At 40.4% G+C, this 18210-nt stretch overlaps 1 protein-coding gene across 1 annotated transcript; it reads left to right on the top strand.

Moving 5' to 3' along the window:
• Positions 1 to 16097, top strand: mettl14 (methyltransferase 14, N6-adenosine-methyltransferase subun). The gene is made up of 11 exons (XM_012827339.3): positions 1 to 365; positions 4262 to 4350; positions 6215 to 6299; positions 8414 to 8491; positions 8709 to 8796; positions 10164 to 10254; positions 10422 to 10563; positions 10728 to 10820; positions 12195 to 12311; positions 13315 to 13525; positions 15414 to 16097. Exons 1-11 carry the CDS (start codon positions 300 to 302, stop codon positions 15710 to 15712), a joined length of 1359 nt encoding a protein of 452 aa, XP_012682793.1. The 5' UTR covers positions 1 to 299; the 3' UTR covers positions 15713 to 16097.
• The last annotated feature ends 2113 nt before the right edge of the window (positions 16098 to 18210 follow it).

The raw sequence follows: 18210 nt of genomic DNA, 5'->3' as shown, positions 1-18210 counted from the left end.
ATCTGTTATGAGGAGAGTAATGGGGTGTTGTGTAGTACCAGAAATTCTCTGCTAGTAACAATAGTACCGTGCATCCGTACTTAGCGGTTGTGCACCCATCCACCATAGACAGTAAAAGGACCCCCTCTCCTATACTACGGCTACTTTGCGCCCAGTCGGACGGTTTTGTTGTTGTGTAGAGTTCTTCACTAAAGTAGCGTGGCTTTCTTTCCTATTGACGCTGATTTCTTACTGCTATTTCGAGGAGTAACGTTAGTGATAATTGAATTGTGTAGTATATTACAATACATTTTTCCAGAATGAACAGTCGACTTCAAGAAATTCGAGAGAGACAGAAGCTAAGGCGGCAGCTTTTGGCACAACAGGTAAGTTAAAGTTTCAACATGTTTGGTAGCCAGACATCAACAGTTTCTCGCTCAGCCAAGTTGGTCTTGGGCAGATTAGTATCGTTAGAAAGTGAAGTTTATTCCTAACGTCAACCTTACAAAGTTTGTACGCAGTTTTGATTCGCCACCTCAAAGGTTAGGTGGCCCGAAGGCTGACTGTTGTGCATTTGAATGACTTCAATGACCCAGTTATCAACAATAAACAAATTCATTCTTGTCACTTTAATGGGATGGCTTTTCTTTCAAGATCGTTGTTTCGAGGGAGTTGGGTTTGACGTCTAACATAGATTCGTTCACGCCGGCTATTTCGATTTATCACTTAAACATGGTGAACGCTTAGCTGTACGCTGGTTTCCCTCCATATGTGCTACAAGGGGTGTCTTGCGGACAGTGGTGACCGTCCTTTGGTCACTGTGTGAGGGACAATGCATCCTAGTCTTTTTATAAGCCTCACTCCTTTTCTAATTCAGTATTGAATAAGTAGCCTAACGTCGTAGGCTATTAAAACAAATTGGGCTAGCATAATTTGCTAACAGTTTATTAGCTACAATACTTAAAACCTGCAATGAATCACTTAATATTTTTTAAATGGTAAACCCAGCGACAAAACTAGATTTCAAAAACGTATTTCAAATGAAACACGATGCTTTGGAGAATTATAGCTTATTCAAGTTCTTGTTTCAACAATATAATTAAAACGTGCATAGCTATTAAACGTTAGTCCACCTACCTAGCATAGCTAACTAGCGGCTGTTTTGGTAGAGGAATAGTCTGTAGACCTTGGTGAAAGTAACTTACAGTGGAAACTACCGTCAATATTAAGATAATCAACACCATGCGCTAAGGGACAGAGAGGAAGGGAGCCTTCATGTTGGCGCAGGTGACAGTGAAACACAGGTGAACGCCAGTTTAATTCTAGTGCATGCTAAGCATTGCACTGTATCAGGTGGCTTCTTCGTCGTCTTCTTATTCTTTTTACATTTTTCTTCGAACCCAACTTTGTTGTCTATATCTGGTAAAGGACACGTATACAGTGTATTTGTCATTTCCCTGAACTTTGTACTTTTTAAGATATTAAAGGAAACAACATTTCTCCCATAGACTTAAATTGGGCCTGAGTACACTGGTATGCACCTGGTTCACTGACACCTGCCCCAATATGAAGGCTCCCTTTCTTTCTGTCCCTGTCAATATAGGCCTAATTGTATAACTAGGAGAAGAGGCACCTTCCATATTGTACTTGTTTTTCTTTCCATCTCTGTATCTATATATCTATCCATCCTTTACAATTACTCTTACACTCCCTCTCCCTGTATCACATTTTCTCTCCTTCCTTCCATCTTTAGTCTCTTCACTGACTCTTTCACTCTCCTTATTCTAGCAACCACTACCATAATGCCAACCTATGACTACCCTAGCAACAGCATATGAAACCACTTAAATTACCATAGCAACCACCATGTGTACCCTAGCAACCACATCAGTTACCAGACCTGCCAACATGTACGCATTTTGCGTACCTGGCACGCATTTTGACATCAAAGTACGCTGGTACGAGTTGATGCTCTAAAACTACGCAAAACAAAACATTTAAAAAAATACGTTTTTTTTTTTAAGTACGCATAACGCTCAATAATGCATTGCCGGTTTTCAACGGGTTCAACCTTCAAAATCTGTGTGTCGAGTCGCCAAGGCGTACATAGGCAGCTGCAGCAGAGCAAAGAAGCAGAAGAGGAGTTTGACCAATCACAGACCCCCTGCCATTACTATCGTTACTATACAGAGGTATGACCCTCGAAATCAGTAGAAGTACTAGGTTACTCTGCACTCAGTAGAATCAACCGCTGTTTAGGTCTCAGTTAGCGATTTTTCATTCATACTTACCTAACTCTACCTTCTCGCCAACATCTGGCCAATTCTTCAAGTTTAAAAATCACTGAAAGGTAAACTAACGAGTAATGCAGAGATAAGACGTTAAATTAATTTAATTTTAGCCCAACGATGTTAACCATGCGGTCGTTATGTTTGCCATCGATTTAAAATGGCAAATATATCTAAGTGTCTTGGCTGTGTTACAAATAGTTTGACGTTACGCTTTCTTGGTGTTTTTGATATTACTAATTTCAGACAAACTCTTGTAGTATGCTACCATGGCAGAACCACCGGATAAAATAAAAAGATCGCATGCGCCTCAAAAAAATCATTGATAGTCACCGGGAGAGATGGCCATGCCTCCGTTCTTTTCAGACTTCGCCACCATGCTTTTTGCACTGTGTGCAATGTCAATATTGACATCAGTCACCAAGGAGCAACATGTAACGAACACAGTATGATGCATATGATCAGAATATCATAGGCCTACCTGTCAAGTGTGAACATGTCCGATGTTCTCAAGTTCATGCTCGAAGTCCGCGACAGCCTTCTACAGTGTCCACACATAGGCCTACGCACAGCTATTGTCATGTCACAGTGTAATAGGCTGTATGTTTCTACTAATAATATGCCAATGATAATAGCCTAAAAAGCTCTTCCACTGACTAGAATTAAATTAAATTATAAAGAAGCAAACACAGCGCCATCATTTGGTCTTAGCACTTAGCAGTCCTGGTATCACATCATGTCATTGGGCTTGCATTCAAACGTCAGACGTGGAGATTTTTTTTTTGATGAATCATGACACTTGACAGGTGTTAAATATGTTAATTAAAAAGGGGAAAATACAACATGACCATTGTTTGAGAAGGTCCTAAGTAGCCTAGAGTGAAATAACATCCCAGAGGAAATGTAATAGGCCTGCTACGTACTGCTCACTTGTGTAGAGAACGTTTTTATTAGGCTACGAATTTGTTGTCACAGTTATCACTTATAACTGTTATCACAGTCTTTTTTTTTTCTTTCATTAGGCCTACTAAAGTGGTTTAGAACTGCATCATTTATTAGCTCAGAATGCCGTCTATTGGTTCAAACATGCAACAGCATTATAACTAATAAAATGAAGGCCACAAAATCTTGGGCAGGACAACAGAAAACTCATGGGGGTATACTACATTTACAACAGTTCTCTCCCGCGCCGCATTGGTCTTTCTCATGCCTACAAAAACACAAATGTGCTACATCGCCAAATTTGTAAATGTCCTGTTCAAAGCCAATAAAGACTAATATAAGAAATGCTACAGTATGTCAAACATACTGTGTATGTATATACTTATTACATACAAGGTACGCATAACTAAATTACATAGTGTACTAGCTTACCCTACAGCATAGCTAATGTTAACATTGGGCTAATACATAAGGTAACGTTACATAGTTAGCGTACCAATTTGGCTACATAGTTCAGGAAAATGACAAATGCACTGCAAAACAATAACGATAATTACCTGTCCAGCAGAAATACAGCCACCATGGCATCACTTCTCAGGCCCTTTTGTTCCCTCAGTTGTCTCCTTAATGGAAAACCCACACCGATGTTCACACTTTATTTCTGGCATTATCCAACCTCTTTTTTTTGTCGTAGCTTTCTCTAATTTTGTCTTTCTTTTGCGAGCTGTGCAAGTTGTTGTAGGCATTTTCTCTGCCATCGTGTGACTGGTTTGCTAGCTTTAGCTATTAGTCTGCCTGCCTAGCCTTGTGGAATACACGCGATCATGCTCAATGACTATAAGTAGGCAGACAGGTAGATAGGGTGACAGGCAGGTAAGCCATCAATCATTTAAAAGCTTTTTACAGCCCTGTGACTGCAACTGGGCTTTTTTATTGTTAGAGCATTTCATTTTTTTATTGCTATCGGAATATAAAGATAATTTTAAGAAATATACCAAAAATATAAATTGTCTGTCCTGCCTTTAATAATATTTTGTATGTTTTTCTTGCAGCTTGGGGCCGAGAGTGCAGATAGCATTGGTGCTGTGCTCAACAGCAAAGATGAACAGAAGGAAATTGAGGAGACGAGAGAGATTTGCAGGTGAGTTGCAAAATTGAAATTCAACCCTCTTAATGGATTTTCCAGTACCACGTTCATGTGCCATCACTTGATGTAAGAAATGACGTCATTCACAGCCATTCTGCAGTAGATTCCAATTAACAAGCAGTGGCAGTTCGTCTAACTCCTTGAAGCTATAACTTTGTGTTCTATTTACATACCATATGTGCCACCTGATGAGTTTCACTGAAACTGTAGTTGCAATTCCAGATGAAAGACTTCAGCAAAGCCTGTAGGCCTAATCCATGGCTTGATTATGCCTGTAAAAAGGCGATTGAGGCCTGGAAAAAGCAGAGAGATTGTTTTATAAACCTCACCAGGCTGAAAATGTGTCACGCTCAAGCATGCAGAATCATCAATGAAACAAAGAGAAAGAGCTGTAGGAGATGTGGACCAAAGAGAAAGAGCTGTAGGAGATGTGGACCAAGTCACACATCAAGCACACCTACAAAGGAGGTTTGGGACTTTATTAAATAGATGAAGGGCAAGGGAAGTGGATCACAAATACAACATATTAGATATCAAGGTAATCTAATAACCACAAAAGAAAAAAATTGCAAACCACCTAGCAGGGAGAGTTGGAAAGAATCATCTATTGAGAATTGTCGTCCTAATTTTCAAGTTGGTGCAGGAACAGCAAAAATGACATAGAATCAGCTTTTCACAATGGAGGAGCTCTTGTACTCCATAAGGAGTTCTCATGACACTGCCGTGGGGCCAAATAACATGCATGATCAATTCTCCTACTGCATCATCTCCCCTTTTGGAAATGTTCAATCATTTATTTTGTAGTTCTTTTTTAGATTTGGTTGCATTTGGACAACTACATGCTTGATTGCTATTGAATGAGAATTGACCAAAAAGTTTATGGGTCATCATGTTCATAAAATTATTTGTCGAGGTAATTTAATGAAAAGGTTACCGTTTTCTGGCCTAGAATCTGAATGGAATATCTTTCATTTTTGGAGCATTATATCAGGTTTTATTCATTTACATTTACATTTAGTCATTTAGCAGACGCTTTTGTCCAAAGCGACGTACAAGGGAGAGAACAGTCAAGCTAAGAGCAATAAAAAACAAGGTGTAACAATAAATACTACTTTACATAAGAATTAGAAAAACGACCTAGAAAGGAAAAAGAAGTGCAGGAATGTAACTGCTGAAGTGCAAGTTAAGCGCTAGTCAAGGTGCCAGTTAGGAAGGGAGGTGCTCTCTGAAGAGTTGGGTCTTCAAAAGCTTCTTGAAGGTAGAGAGGGACGCCCCTGCTCTGGTAGTACTAGGCAGTTCGTTCCACCAACGTGGAACTACAAATGAGAATAGTCTGGATTGCCGTGCTTGCACAGACGGCAGTGCCAAACGACGCTCAATAGACGAGCGCAGCGTCCTGGGTGTAACATTTGCCCTTACAAGAGCATTTAGGTAGGTGGGAGCAGAACCAGCAAGCACTCTGTAGGCAAGCATAAGTGACTTGAACTTAATGCGAGCAGCTACCGGCAGCCAGTGGAGCTCAATGAGTAGCGGGGTGACGTGTGCCCTTTTCGGTTGATTGAACGCCAGGTTTCTTGCTGTTTTGGATGGAACAAGAGATAAAGAGTTGATATTGATGTTATGGTGGATGACCTGTTTGGCTGGGAAGACCATCAGCTCCGTTTTGGCCAGGTTCAGCTGAAGGTGGTGATTTTTCATCCATGTGGATATATCCGCAAGACAGTCCGAGATCCGCGCCGAGACCGTGGTGTCCTCAGGAGGGAAAGACGGTTTACGGTGGTAGGTCACCGTAAATGACATTATTTGGATGTATTAGTTCTTAAAAGGTATTTGGATTCTGTCTATTGTCATTGTGAAGGGTATCTCTGGACACATCGGTGTCAGCCACAAAACGGAAGTGCCAGGAGGGAGAGGATCCTGAAGATGATGTAGTGGATCACCGGGTGAGTACCAATAAGAAACCTTTTGTTGTACCCTTTGTTGCAGACTTAAAGTTGTATGCAAACATTTGGGCACCCCTGGGCAGATTCCATATTTAATTGTTTAAGTGATGAGTGAATGACAAGCGCCTAGAGACAATTGTATTGTTATGGCGCTATATAAATTAAATTGAATGAAGCCCCAAGCAGTACACAGATGTTTTTTTTCAAATGATTCACATTCACTGCTATTTTTTGATTTGATACATTTCACATTTGGGCACCCTCCAGTTCTTCTTCAAATATCATTTGAAAATGATCTGAAAATGAAGCTAATTGATTGACAAAGTAGGGGAAGGCTGTGTAAAGACAGCAAAGCTGTCCAGAAATCAGTTCCCACTGACCAAAATGTCATTAAGAAAGCACGGTTATGCTGTGAAGGTCGAGACGAGGTGAAAACGTATAAACTTCTGGATAAAACAGGATTTCTGCTGGTCAGAAAGGCAAAGCAGACGGCCACACACCTACAACAAACCTGCAGGACGTGTCATCAGAGGAAACCTATTGATATACGTCAATGTAATTTTGGAACGCAGTGCTGTGGATAAATGAGGATACATTTGAGCTATTAGTCAACAAACAGAGAAAATGGGAGCAGCATTTGATGTGAAGAACCCCTTGTCAACGGTTGCTTTAGGATTGTGTGGCTGCCAGTGGCACAGCAAGTATCACACATAATGTATTCTACTATATATATATATATATATTGTGGCATCATGAGAGGCTTTACCACTGAGCTGGGTGTAGGGCAGTGCGTAATTAACAGGACAGAGCCGGCAAAAGTGCTTTCAAACGAGGATCAGGTTTATTCACCAAACACAAAGTCTTTCAGGAAGCAAACATAAAAGTTCTTCAAAGGCAAAAACATAGGCTTCATAAGGTGCTCCTCACTTACATCCTGCCCACTGTAGTTGCAGCTTAAAGTTCCTCCGTCCAGGTCCTTCCCGGCTTGGGGCTAGCCTTCCCCCTTCCGGATGCGGCTTAGCAAGCGCTTCAACAAGCGCTTCAACAAACGTTTCCACGGGTTTCACCCGCACGTCAAGTCCTCTCTGTTCTCCCTCCTGGCACTTCCTGCTCTCGTGGCTCGCTCTCTCACAACAGGCACCACCTGTCTTAAATGCTTCGTCCATCAGGTGCCTTAAGCAACTACACCTGGTTGGGTGCTGCTGCATTCTGGGAGATGTAGTGCCACTGGCAGCCATCTTGTGGTGTGGCAGCCAGACCTCCACACGAACACCACACCCCTCTGCCAGCTGGCCCATCGTGATGCCACAATATATATACAGTGGGTACGGAAAGTATTCAGACCCCTTTACATTTTTCACTCTTTGTTTCATTGCAGCCATTTGCTGAAATCGAACAAGTTCATTTTTTTTTCGCATTAATGTACACTCAGCAACCCATCTTGACAGAAAAAAACAGAAATGTAGAAATGTTTGCAAATTTATTAAAAAATAAAAACTGAAATATCACATGGTCATAAGTATTCAGATTTACACTGCACTGTTTCTGTCGATTCAATACATTTAATTACAGATCTGAAATGTTACTTTTCCCACAAGGTATACATTATGTCCAAATGAAGTTGCTGCTTTGACCAGCAGCTTATAATGTGAAATAATGATAATTATCAGGGGTGCCCAAACTTTTGCATAAAACTGTATATCATATATAGGCCATCAGTAGAGAAATGAAAGAAATATGATGACACAAGGCCGCTGGGATTGTTTTTGGTTTGTCCATATCACATCATACTCTGTTGGGCCAGTGTCTAAAACGTGTTCCTACTGCTCTGGTTTAGGCTGTTGGGCCAGAGTGTCTAAAACGTGTTCCTACTGCTCTGGTTTAGGCTGCCTGGCTGCTGCATGCGTAGAACAGATCTGGCAGTGGTCAGCGACACTTGAGAACTTACAAAAAAAAAACACACACACATAGACCAAGACTTTTGAGCTGTGAACCTTGAAGACACTAGTGTTGGTTACATCGCGCTGTTTTAAAGCACTCAGCAATGTGGTTTAGTTATTTATGTGCTGTAACTTTAAAGTGACAAATCTTTTGATATTGCCTCTTTCCAAAAGGATGAGATGGAACCTCAGCAGCCAGATGTGAACGGGCCGTATGATGAAGTTTACAAAGACTCAAGCACCTTCCTTAAGGTAGAGTTCCTGTCATTAGTATGCATGTTGTGAGGTTTAAACAATTTTAAACGATCTTCGTGTTTCTGAAAATTGATTTGTAATGTGTACGGTCACTGTTACAGGGATGGTGGAAGCACTGATGAGTGCTCGGTCAACTTATCCTAGGCAAATACAGCATTAAAGTTAAATAAATGAATAAACTATGCTCAGTTTTGACCCTTCTACATTGTTCTAGGGAACACAAAGCCTGAATCCTCATAATGATTATTGCCAACACTTTGTGGACACAGGGCATCGTCCACAGAACTTCATCCGAGACGTAGGTAAGCATGGGGTATTTAAGTCACACATTTCCTTTTTCCCAAAATGCCAATTTGTATCCATTTTTTTTTTTCTAGATTTAATTAGATCAAGATTTTGTTTAAGTCATCATGAAACTGGGTAGCCCCCCTTTTTTTTTTTTAAACAGTCCCCTAATTACCAAGTATTTACCCGGTAATATGGGAAATTGGAAATTATTGTATGTTATTGGGTAATTAATACAAGTAACAAGTAGGTAAATACAGAGGGACTACAGCTGAATACTAAGAAACACCTCCACTATTGCCCAGAAACTCCACAAATACAAATAAATGTGGTTGGCAATAACTCCATTTACTGACGGTTGGTAATAACTCAATAAGACCATTTGGTTGGTAATAACTCAAATATAATTGCGTTCTAGGAAAGTAAGCAACCAATGCTTGGTAACACTTCCTCTGTTACTCATCAATTTGTTATCCAATTGTAGTTATCCAAGTTTTATTTAGGCACCAGCCCACGTTTAATTATATACCATCTAGAAATTAAGATGGCACTTTCCAATATATAACTTTTTCTTACATAGCTATTGTTCATGGCTACACCCATTTCTAAAGGGTTTATTTAATTTACCTTATACTTGCCTGGTGCCATGGTATCATGGTACATCTTAAATATTGGGTACGTTCCTGCAGATATTTTTTACAAACAAAGCTGAAACTACACTGTAAAAGGAAGCCTTGTTCGTTTCAATGGTATTATCAGGCTCTCACTATATGATTTGTAATAGATTATTCCCTTTTCCATGCAATCAGCACACACTTTGACCATGTACGTTCTGCAACACTCCTAAGTAAAACATGACAATTTACTCAGTAAGCTGCACTGGACTGGACTGTAAAAGGACGTTTTAGAGAAAAGGTCTAAATCGTTCTGGGTCATTCCACCTAGAGCCTCCCAGATCATGCCATGGAGTTTCATGAAGAAAATAAAATCAGTTAAAATCTATCCATTTCATTCCCGTAGATATGCAAAATGTTAAAATAATCCTGCCAGTAGTTTTTGTGACCATTTTTTTTAAGTTTGTTCCACAAGATGAAAACTAAGTTATTTTGGCTGCTCTGTCTGAATCAACATATGTTTAACCTTACCAATGGTGCGGTGCATTGTATAAATATCTTTCAGATGATGTCCACTGTTTCAATAAAACCTGACCTGATCAAATCTGATACCTGATCAAATTCTGTTCCTGAAGTACTTTTGTGTGTGTGTGTGTGTGTGTGTGTGTGTGTGTGTGTGTGTGTGTGTGTGTGTGTGTGTGTGTGTGTGTGTGTGTGTGTGTGTGTGTGTGTGTGTGTGTGTGTGTGTGTGTGTTTTTCTTTTTCCCTAGGTCTGGCCGACCGATTTGAGGAGTACCCCAAACTCCGAGAGCTGATTCGACTGAAAGATGAACTCATTTCCACCACAAATACACCACCCATGCAAGTTTCCAAGATAAATTTCAATATTACACCACAAATGTTTCATCTTGTGTGGTATATTGCATCGACCTCAGATTAAATCTCTATTTAGGCAGGCCAACGTATTGGGTTCTGTAACGTACTCAATATTTCTGATCTCTTACGGGCATTTGCTGTATGTGTGGTAGGTATTTGCAGGCAGATCTGGATGCTTTCGACCTGCGAGATCTGAAGTGCAAGTTTGATGTGATCCTCATCGAGCCACCCCTAGAGGAGTACTACAGAGAGTCAGGCATCATCGCCAGTGAACGCTTTTGGACTTGGGATGATGTAAGTGACTGCTTGATGAAGTGGATGCGTTTCTTTAAAGGTCTTATGTGGTTGAGTAATGCAGTGCTTGTGCTGTGTGTGTGTGTGTGTGTGTGTGTGTGTGTGTGTGTGTGTGCCTTTCTCTAACAATTCATTATGGTGCTCTCAAATTGCAACTCTTTCAGATTATGAAGCTGGAAATTGAAGAGATATCTGCTCTCAGATCATTCGTATTTCTATGGTGTGGTTCAGGAGAAGGCCTGGACCTGGGCAGAATGGTAAGCCTCACATTAATTAGGGAACTCTATTGTCTTGAAGGAGAGTGGCAATGTTCTAAAGTAGGAGGGGACGAAAAGAAACAAAGTGGGTGCACAGGTTAGGATTAGGGTTGGGGGCTAGGGCTAGGATAAGGTTTAGGTGCACAGGTTAGGGTTGGGGGCTAGGGTTAGGATAAGGTTTAGGTGCACAGGTTAGGGTTGGGGGCTAGGGTTAGGATAAGGGCTAGGTGCACAGGTTAGGGTTGGGGGTTAGGATAAGGTTTAGGTGCACAGGTTAGGGTTGGGGGCTAGGGTTAGGATAAGGGCTAGGGCTAGGGCTAGGTTGCCTTATATGCTTGTATGTAATTATAGGTTATTGTGACGAGGAACAATGTTACCACACCCATCAGCATTTGCAGGCAAAGGTCCCACTACATGGGATATAACTGAGACTGGTTAGTAAAGAGAATATCAGGTGTACCATGTACTACATCAATCTCTTTATATTGTGGCATGCCGCAGGCTCACCCGGATAAGGGGTGGGAGGGTTGCACGGGTAACCCCCTCAGGAGTACAAACCAGTTTTAGGGGAGGAATTGGATACAAACCCAGGTTTAGGATAAGGGAAGAGGTTGGGGAATGGCCTTGGTAATAATAGTAAAAAAGCTTCAGGCACCGGAAGGTTCCAAATGTAAATCTATAATATTACATAGAAAAAAGTACAAATGACAATTCAAGTTCATCTGCTGTATTATTAAACATGCATAAGATACACAAAACATTATATATGTGTAGGGATGGATGTAGAATTAGACTAACTTGGCTATCAATATGGCTAGGTTTCTGGGCCGTGTTTCTACTGATTGTTATTTAGAACGTACAAAGTATCACACTGTAATGTTAGAAACTATAATTTGTCAGACCCCTGTTGTCTTTACTGTTGGCTTTCCAGGTTAGCTTAGAATAGCTTATGTTAGCTTGCTAGCTTGCCAGAGCAGCTATCTAGAATGCATTATAGAATGGTTTTAATATCGTGAACACTGTGGTGTAAGGGTTGATTAACAATAATAATAATAAAACTTAAGAAAAGTTAAAACTGCTGGATAGTGATACTGTAAGTGTTGAAAGGAAAAACGTCTTATAGAGCAGATGATGAGAGGAAAAATATAGTTTTTTATAGTTATCAAAAACGAATAAGTAAGTAGGAAGTCAAGACAGGACTATAAAATTCATTTCAGTAACACTGTGAGAAGGTGAAATCCCCCCTGACGCACTCATATACTTTGTAAAAATGTTTCTTTGAGCTGCCTCTTGAAATGAATGGTGCATAGAGCCTGTGAATATGGAGGAGCTGTTAAGTAGCATGTGTGTTAAGGAGCATGTGTGTTTTTGCAGTGCCTGCGTAAATGGGGCTTTAGACGATGTGAAGATATATGCTGGATCAAGACCAATAAGAACAATCCTGGGAAAACTAAAACACTGGACCCAAAGGCTGTTTTCCAAAGAACAAAGGTTTGAGGGTTTAAAAAATCTTTCTGAGCCAATCATCTCATTTTAATATCATGGTTTAGTGGGTGTCTTTCGCAGCTAGGCATGTATTTGTTTGACTAAAAACTTGATACAACTCATATATTCCAGTTGCACTATTAACACAAAGGCATATTAGTCTTGCTTCACCATGAAACAATTCACATCTGTAGGATGGATGCATGGCTGGCAAACTGAGCCCTGAATCTCATGGTCAGGCCAGAAGACCAGACTGATCCTGGATCAGTGGCCAGAAGACCAGACTGAACCTGGCTCCCCTAGAAGGGAGAGCCGTGATGAGATTTTGACATTTTAGAAACAGGCTTTGGCCTTTTGGAATCAGACTGGAACAGTGCAAATATTATACAGTTTCAAGGCAAGGCCAGTTTATTGATATAGGACAATTCATACACATCGGTAAATCAAAGTTGTACCAATATCTTTCTTTCTTTCTTTCTTTCTGATAATGTCCTCTCTTCCTGCCCATCTCCAGGCTCACTTTAGCACATTCAAATTACTCCACGAAGTTAGTCATCGGCAACTCCACAATTCCTTTAAAGTGCCTAACAAGTGCCTAACACTTCCCATTTTGATCTGATACACACCAAGAGTGTTCTGGCGAGTGCACATGGAAATGTGTAAAGTGTTCTGTTTGGAAATATATAATCAGCCATGAAAGGTTTGTATGCACTGATGAAGCCATACTGGAGAGAATAAACCTGCTGAAAATGCCTGTTTCTATAATGAGTACATTATAATCTGCTAGTTTAATTGCTATTTTATAACTAATGACCTTTTAATCAGTGTTAGCATAAGCATTTGTCATCACATAATGCTACAGCATTGCTATACATTTGGGTGTTGAACCATTTTTCATTAAGTCCAAAACCAACCTTTTCAATATTTAGACCCCCTCTCAGACCAATAATAGTGTAGTCCCAAAACTGAACTGTAAATACCTATGTGCTGTGTCATTGTTTGTGTACAGGAACATTGTCTGATGGGTATTAAAGGTACAGTACGGCGCAGTACTGATGGTGACTTCATCCATGCAAATGTGGACATTGACCTGATCATTACGGACGAGCCCGAGATTGGGAACATTGAGAAACCAGTGGAAATCTTCCACATCATTGAGCACTTTTGTCTTGGACGCAGAAGGCTGCATCTGTTTGGGCGTGACAGCACCATACGGCCAGGTGATGAACAGACATAGAACATTGTTTACTGTATGGCCTTTGACTGTACGTATGTATGTATAGTGTGTAAATGAGTCATTTTACTTATCTTTGTAACCACATTTCCACTACAGGAATATCGATTGAATAAAAATAAATATCCTAATTTTCACAAGAGGAAAGTGTTCTACAAATAAATCATTTTGTTTCCAGTGTAGATGTAGTCACATTTTTTTATAGGATAATAAATCTAACAGTTATAATAAATATAATTAAAAAATGATTATTTAGGCCCCCAACCTACCATTATATCAAAAGTCCTTGAGAGGATAGTGGCATCTGTCGGTAGGGAAAACGTATGGCTAAGGAATGTGTATTAAAACCGGATGTCGTCACTTTAATCCGGTCTCTGGTTGGATAAAACTTTTCAACAGAAATGGACAAGGACCTTTACTTTTTAGTTGAGAAGTTGTGTTGATCGCCTGACATGCAAACGATCGGTTTTCTTTAAATTATTATTATTTTTGTGAAGTTATACGGCTTATGTGAATAAAGCTATCTACACAACTTTTTATATGTCTACATTGACTCGGTTAGTTGTTCATGTGGTACACGTAGGTCTTAACTGAAGCTAACGCTTAGACCAACAATCCATTGGAACACATAGTAGCTAGCTAGCCTCGCTGCTAATAAGTCTAACGTTAGCATGCTGATATGAATAGACCCATTATAGTCAGGTGGCTTAATGCTCAATTGACTTGTTAACCGAACTTTTACGAAGTCATACAACTAAACACACAAGTGACTTGTTAACCTATGTCTACATTGACTCGGTTAGTTGTTCATGTGGTACACGAATGTTGCAGAGTATTGCAGGACTTAACTGAAGCTAACGCTTAGACCAACAATCCATTGGAACACATAGTAGCTAGCTAGCCTCGCTGCTAATAAGTATAACGAATAAATCAAAGGTCCTTGTCCATTTCTGTTGAAAAGTTTTATCCAACCAGAGACCGGATTAAAGTGACGACATCCGGTTTTAATACACATTCCTTAGCCATACGTTTTCCCTACCGACAGCATCTCAGGTCCAGGATCACATGGAAAACCATAACCATAAAAAACCTTAGTCATTCCAATCTGGATTTCGTCCCAAAACACAGCACTGAAACAGCCCTAGTGAAGATCACCAAGGACCTCTTCCATTGGGCTGATGCTGGTCTACTCTCTATCATTCTCCTCGCTCTCAGTGTAACCTTCAATCCTATATCCCATCAGATTCTCGTGGATCGTCTCACTACCATTGGAGTCGGTGGCACTGTTTATCAGTGGTTTGTGCATTATCTGGCAGACAGGATACAGTTTGTACAAATACAGAATTACCGGTCAGAAAACTCCATAGTTCACCATGGAGTTCCACAGGGTTCAGTGCTGATGATGCACAGCTTTGTGTATCCACTAGCCATATTAACAGTGTGACTCGGATTGCGTTTTTCCATCTACCTCAAATTTGCTTCTAGACAATGAAATAATTCCGCTCGCTAGCTGACAGCTAGGCAGAACTGCATATGCCTCCTTTCATTTTGTTGTATTATCAAACAATGGCATATGGCATTGCCAGCAAAGAGTATTTCAAATACAATCTGTTACTTTCATTGCAGTTGCATTTATTTTAGCATGAACATGTAATGTAAAGAAGTAGGTTTTGACAAGTAAAGTAAAGTAAAAGTTACCATGCAGATGGGGGTGGGACCAACATAGTGATAGCTTGAACATTTAATGGAATTATTGTAAAATTGTAGAAAAGTAAGCTTGGTCATTTTGTTTGCCATATTTGTATATAGAATAGTGTTTCTGTTTTATTTCTGTTTGTTGAGTTAACTCTGTTTTTCTGTGTGGTTTATTTCAGGATGGCTAACTGTTGGCCCTACACTGACAAATAGTAACTTGAATGCAGAAGCATACTCCTCCCACTTCCTGATGTCCCACCTCTCTGGCTGCACAGAAGACATTGAGAGGCTTCGTCCCAAGTCTCCACCCCCCAAATCCAAGACTGAGAGGGGTGGGGGGGCTCAGCGGGGCGGCAGGGGGGGCCCAGCAGCTATAAGAGGGGACCGCGGGCGGGAGCGCAATCGACCCAACTTCCGAGGGGACCGGGGTGGCTTCAGGGGCCGTGGAGGACCCCACAGAGGATTTCCCCCACGCTAAAGTACAAACAATCAATTTCAAAAGCTTTAGGATGTTGACACTCCCTTTGTATAGTGTTGATTTAAATGGGACACAGCTGTATGCCCAAACCGCTTTTGTTTTTTTTTGTTTTGGAAATGAGTGCTTTGCATTATTTCTGGTTTCAAATACTGAATGCTGAACGCTCTTGCAAATATGTTTTTTTTTCATTAACAGTTGATTGATATTGTGTGGTAGTATTAAGTCTCTTAAACTGAAGTACAACAGGGGCTTATTTTTTGTTGTAAAAATGGGCATTATCATGCTATATTTGTATGTTTTTGTTTCCCCCAGAACAGTCTGTGCTATCTGCCATGAAATGAAAACTATTTTGTCTTATTAAATTGCTCTAGTTTGGGGTCTCAAATTGATGGACGGATCTGGATCTTTTCAGATGTATGTAGAGTATGGGGGTAGAGCCATGATGGTGAGTCCATCACGTGGCAATTTGAAAATATGTCTGTTTATGGGAAATAAGGGGATAAGTCTGGTATTTAGTAGACACTTTTATCCAAAGCGACTTCCATAGGCATACCGCAGTGGTGAAAGTCACACCTGGGTTGGCCATTCAGAGAGTGTTTATGTTAACCACTGTACAACCAACACCCTAGAAGACAAGGCCAATACACACTACCATTCACAATGACTCCTACTCTTATCCATCAACTCGTATAATGACATTGACAAGGTTAGACATAATGATGAAATAATTTTGTGCATCAAACTCAATTCAGTTTTCCGTTTTATTAATTATACATGTAGGCTTTTAACAACTGACATTGTCTCAAGGCGCTTTACAACGCCCAAGGGCTTAACCCCCTAGAGAAGCACAGAAGCAACGCTGGCAAAGAGAAGCTGGGACCCATTGGCCTGAGGCTAGAGGGGAGGAGCAGGCAGATAACTTCATCCATAAACCACCGTTCATAGGATTGGAACATGTCTGTTTACAGGTCAGGTGACTGTGCAGGAGACGAGTATTTAAATAGTTCTTGCAAACCTTTGAGGGTCATTGTCCTTGCTGCAGTATGACTCTTCTCCACAAAAATGGAGCCAGAATGAACAGCATGTCTGAAGAATGGAGAGGCACTTCACTTTTGTCAGGGTGTAGTCAATTCAGTTCACTTTTTTCAGGGTGTAGTCAATTCAGTGCAGGTATCCAGATTCAGAGGCACCAGAGACTTTTCAGACCCCCCCCCCCCCCCAATGTTTCACTGTTGTTTTGGATCTGTGATTAAGTTACTGTGCCACTTCCTGGTGAAACAAGCTTGATGTGTTGACCTTCTGATGATATGGTCACTTGTTTAGCCTGATCGTACTCTTAATGCAGCTGACCTTTAGAGTGTCGCTCACTACCCACGTATACACCTTTAGCCATGATCTGGAAAAGCACCTCTTTCCTTAGAAAAACACTTTTGATGCAGTGTTTCCCACCACCACAAGCTTCACTTACCTGAAGAATCCTCTGATGAACAGATAAAGTCCACGAGTGCTTCAGTGTAAGGGGTAGAACTCAAGATATGACCTACTATATATAGCTGTTAACATGGTCAATGCCACCAATTTGCTTAAATTTGATTGCTGTTCTAGAAATTGTGCAGAATATTAAATATTTCTTAATTTTACTGGTCCAAACTGGTTCTTTACATGAAACTATCATAGGGTCCTGGTGTGGTCTCTGACTTTTTGACCTCACTGTACATACTTATTAGTAAGGTGGAAGGAAATATAGTCACTGTCCAGTAAGTTATCGCTTTAGTATTGGCTGCTCTGATGCAACAATTTGATAGAGCAGACAGTAGTCCGAGTTCGCTGAACTGGTAAAGCAAATCAATGTTTCATTCCCTGGTATTATACAAACTTAAACATGACAGTCAAGTTATTATATGATTAACATGTTCAGAAAAATATGTTATATATACATTTAGACACCATACAGTCATTTTTACAGATACACAAACACAACTGACAGGTATTGGATGAATTTTGTGAATTCTGTTTTGAATGGTGCTTTTATTGCAATGTGTTGCATTCTCACATTCATGGATGTTTAAGAGATTTTGTTAGTCAAAGCATCACCATTTCCTTCAAGGTCAGCATGTTCACCTTGGAAAAGAGACATTGGGGCTATATGCACAAGATGTGTACGTGTACATGAGTAAACTTGAACTATCTCAGTTTGAGCAGCCACATAATTCCATTATATGGACTTCCAAATAAGACTTCAGTAGATAATCAATAGACTGTTTTTCAGCCTCCAGGATTATCCCGCAGGTGCTGGACCCAGTATGTGACTGATTGTCTAAACCATCCAATTAAAATGAAGCCTCCATGTGAGTCGTGAAGAGAGAAACATGCAGTCTTTCAAAAAAAACATCTTCATTCATATCGTCCCACACAGCTGCACAGGTGCCTCTCCAGAAGAAGTAACAAGAATGATATACAAAACTGGACAAAAGGAGTAACATATACATATATATACA

The sequence above is a fragment of the Clupea harengus genome, chromosome 15, assembly GCF_900700415.2.
Source record: "Clupea harengus chromosome 15, Ch_v2.0.2, whole genome shotgun sequence".
NCBI classification, from domain to species: Eukaryota; Metazoa; Chordata; class Actinopteri; order Clupeiformes; family Clupeidae; genus Clupea; species Clupea harengus.
The sequence above is the reverse complement of the archived record's forward strand: the minus strand, read 5'-3'. Positions and strand labels throughout refer to the sequence as shown.

Coding starts and splice junctions, on each gene's coding strand:
- mettl14 (XM_012827339.3), top strand. CDS start 300: ATGAACAGTCGACTTCAAGAAATTCGAGAGAGACAGAAGCTAAGGCGG. Junction 10,821..12,194: donor GCCTGGACCTGGGCAGAATG/GTAAGCCTCACA, acceptor GTGTTTTTGCAG/TGCCTGCGTAAATGGGGCTT. Junction 12,312..13,314: donor CTGTTTTCCAAAGAACAAAG/GTTTGAGGGTTT, acceptor GTTTGTGTACAG/GAACATTGTCTGATGGGTAT.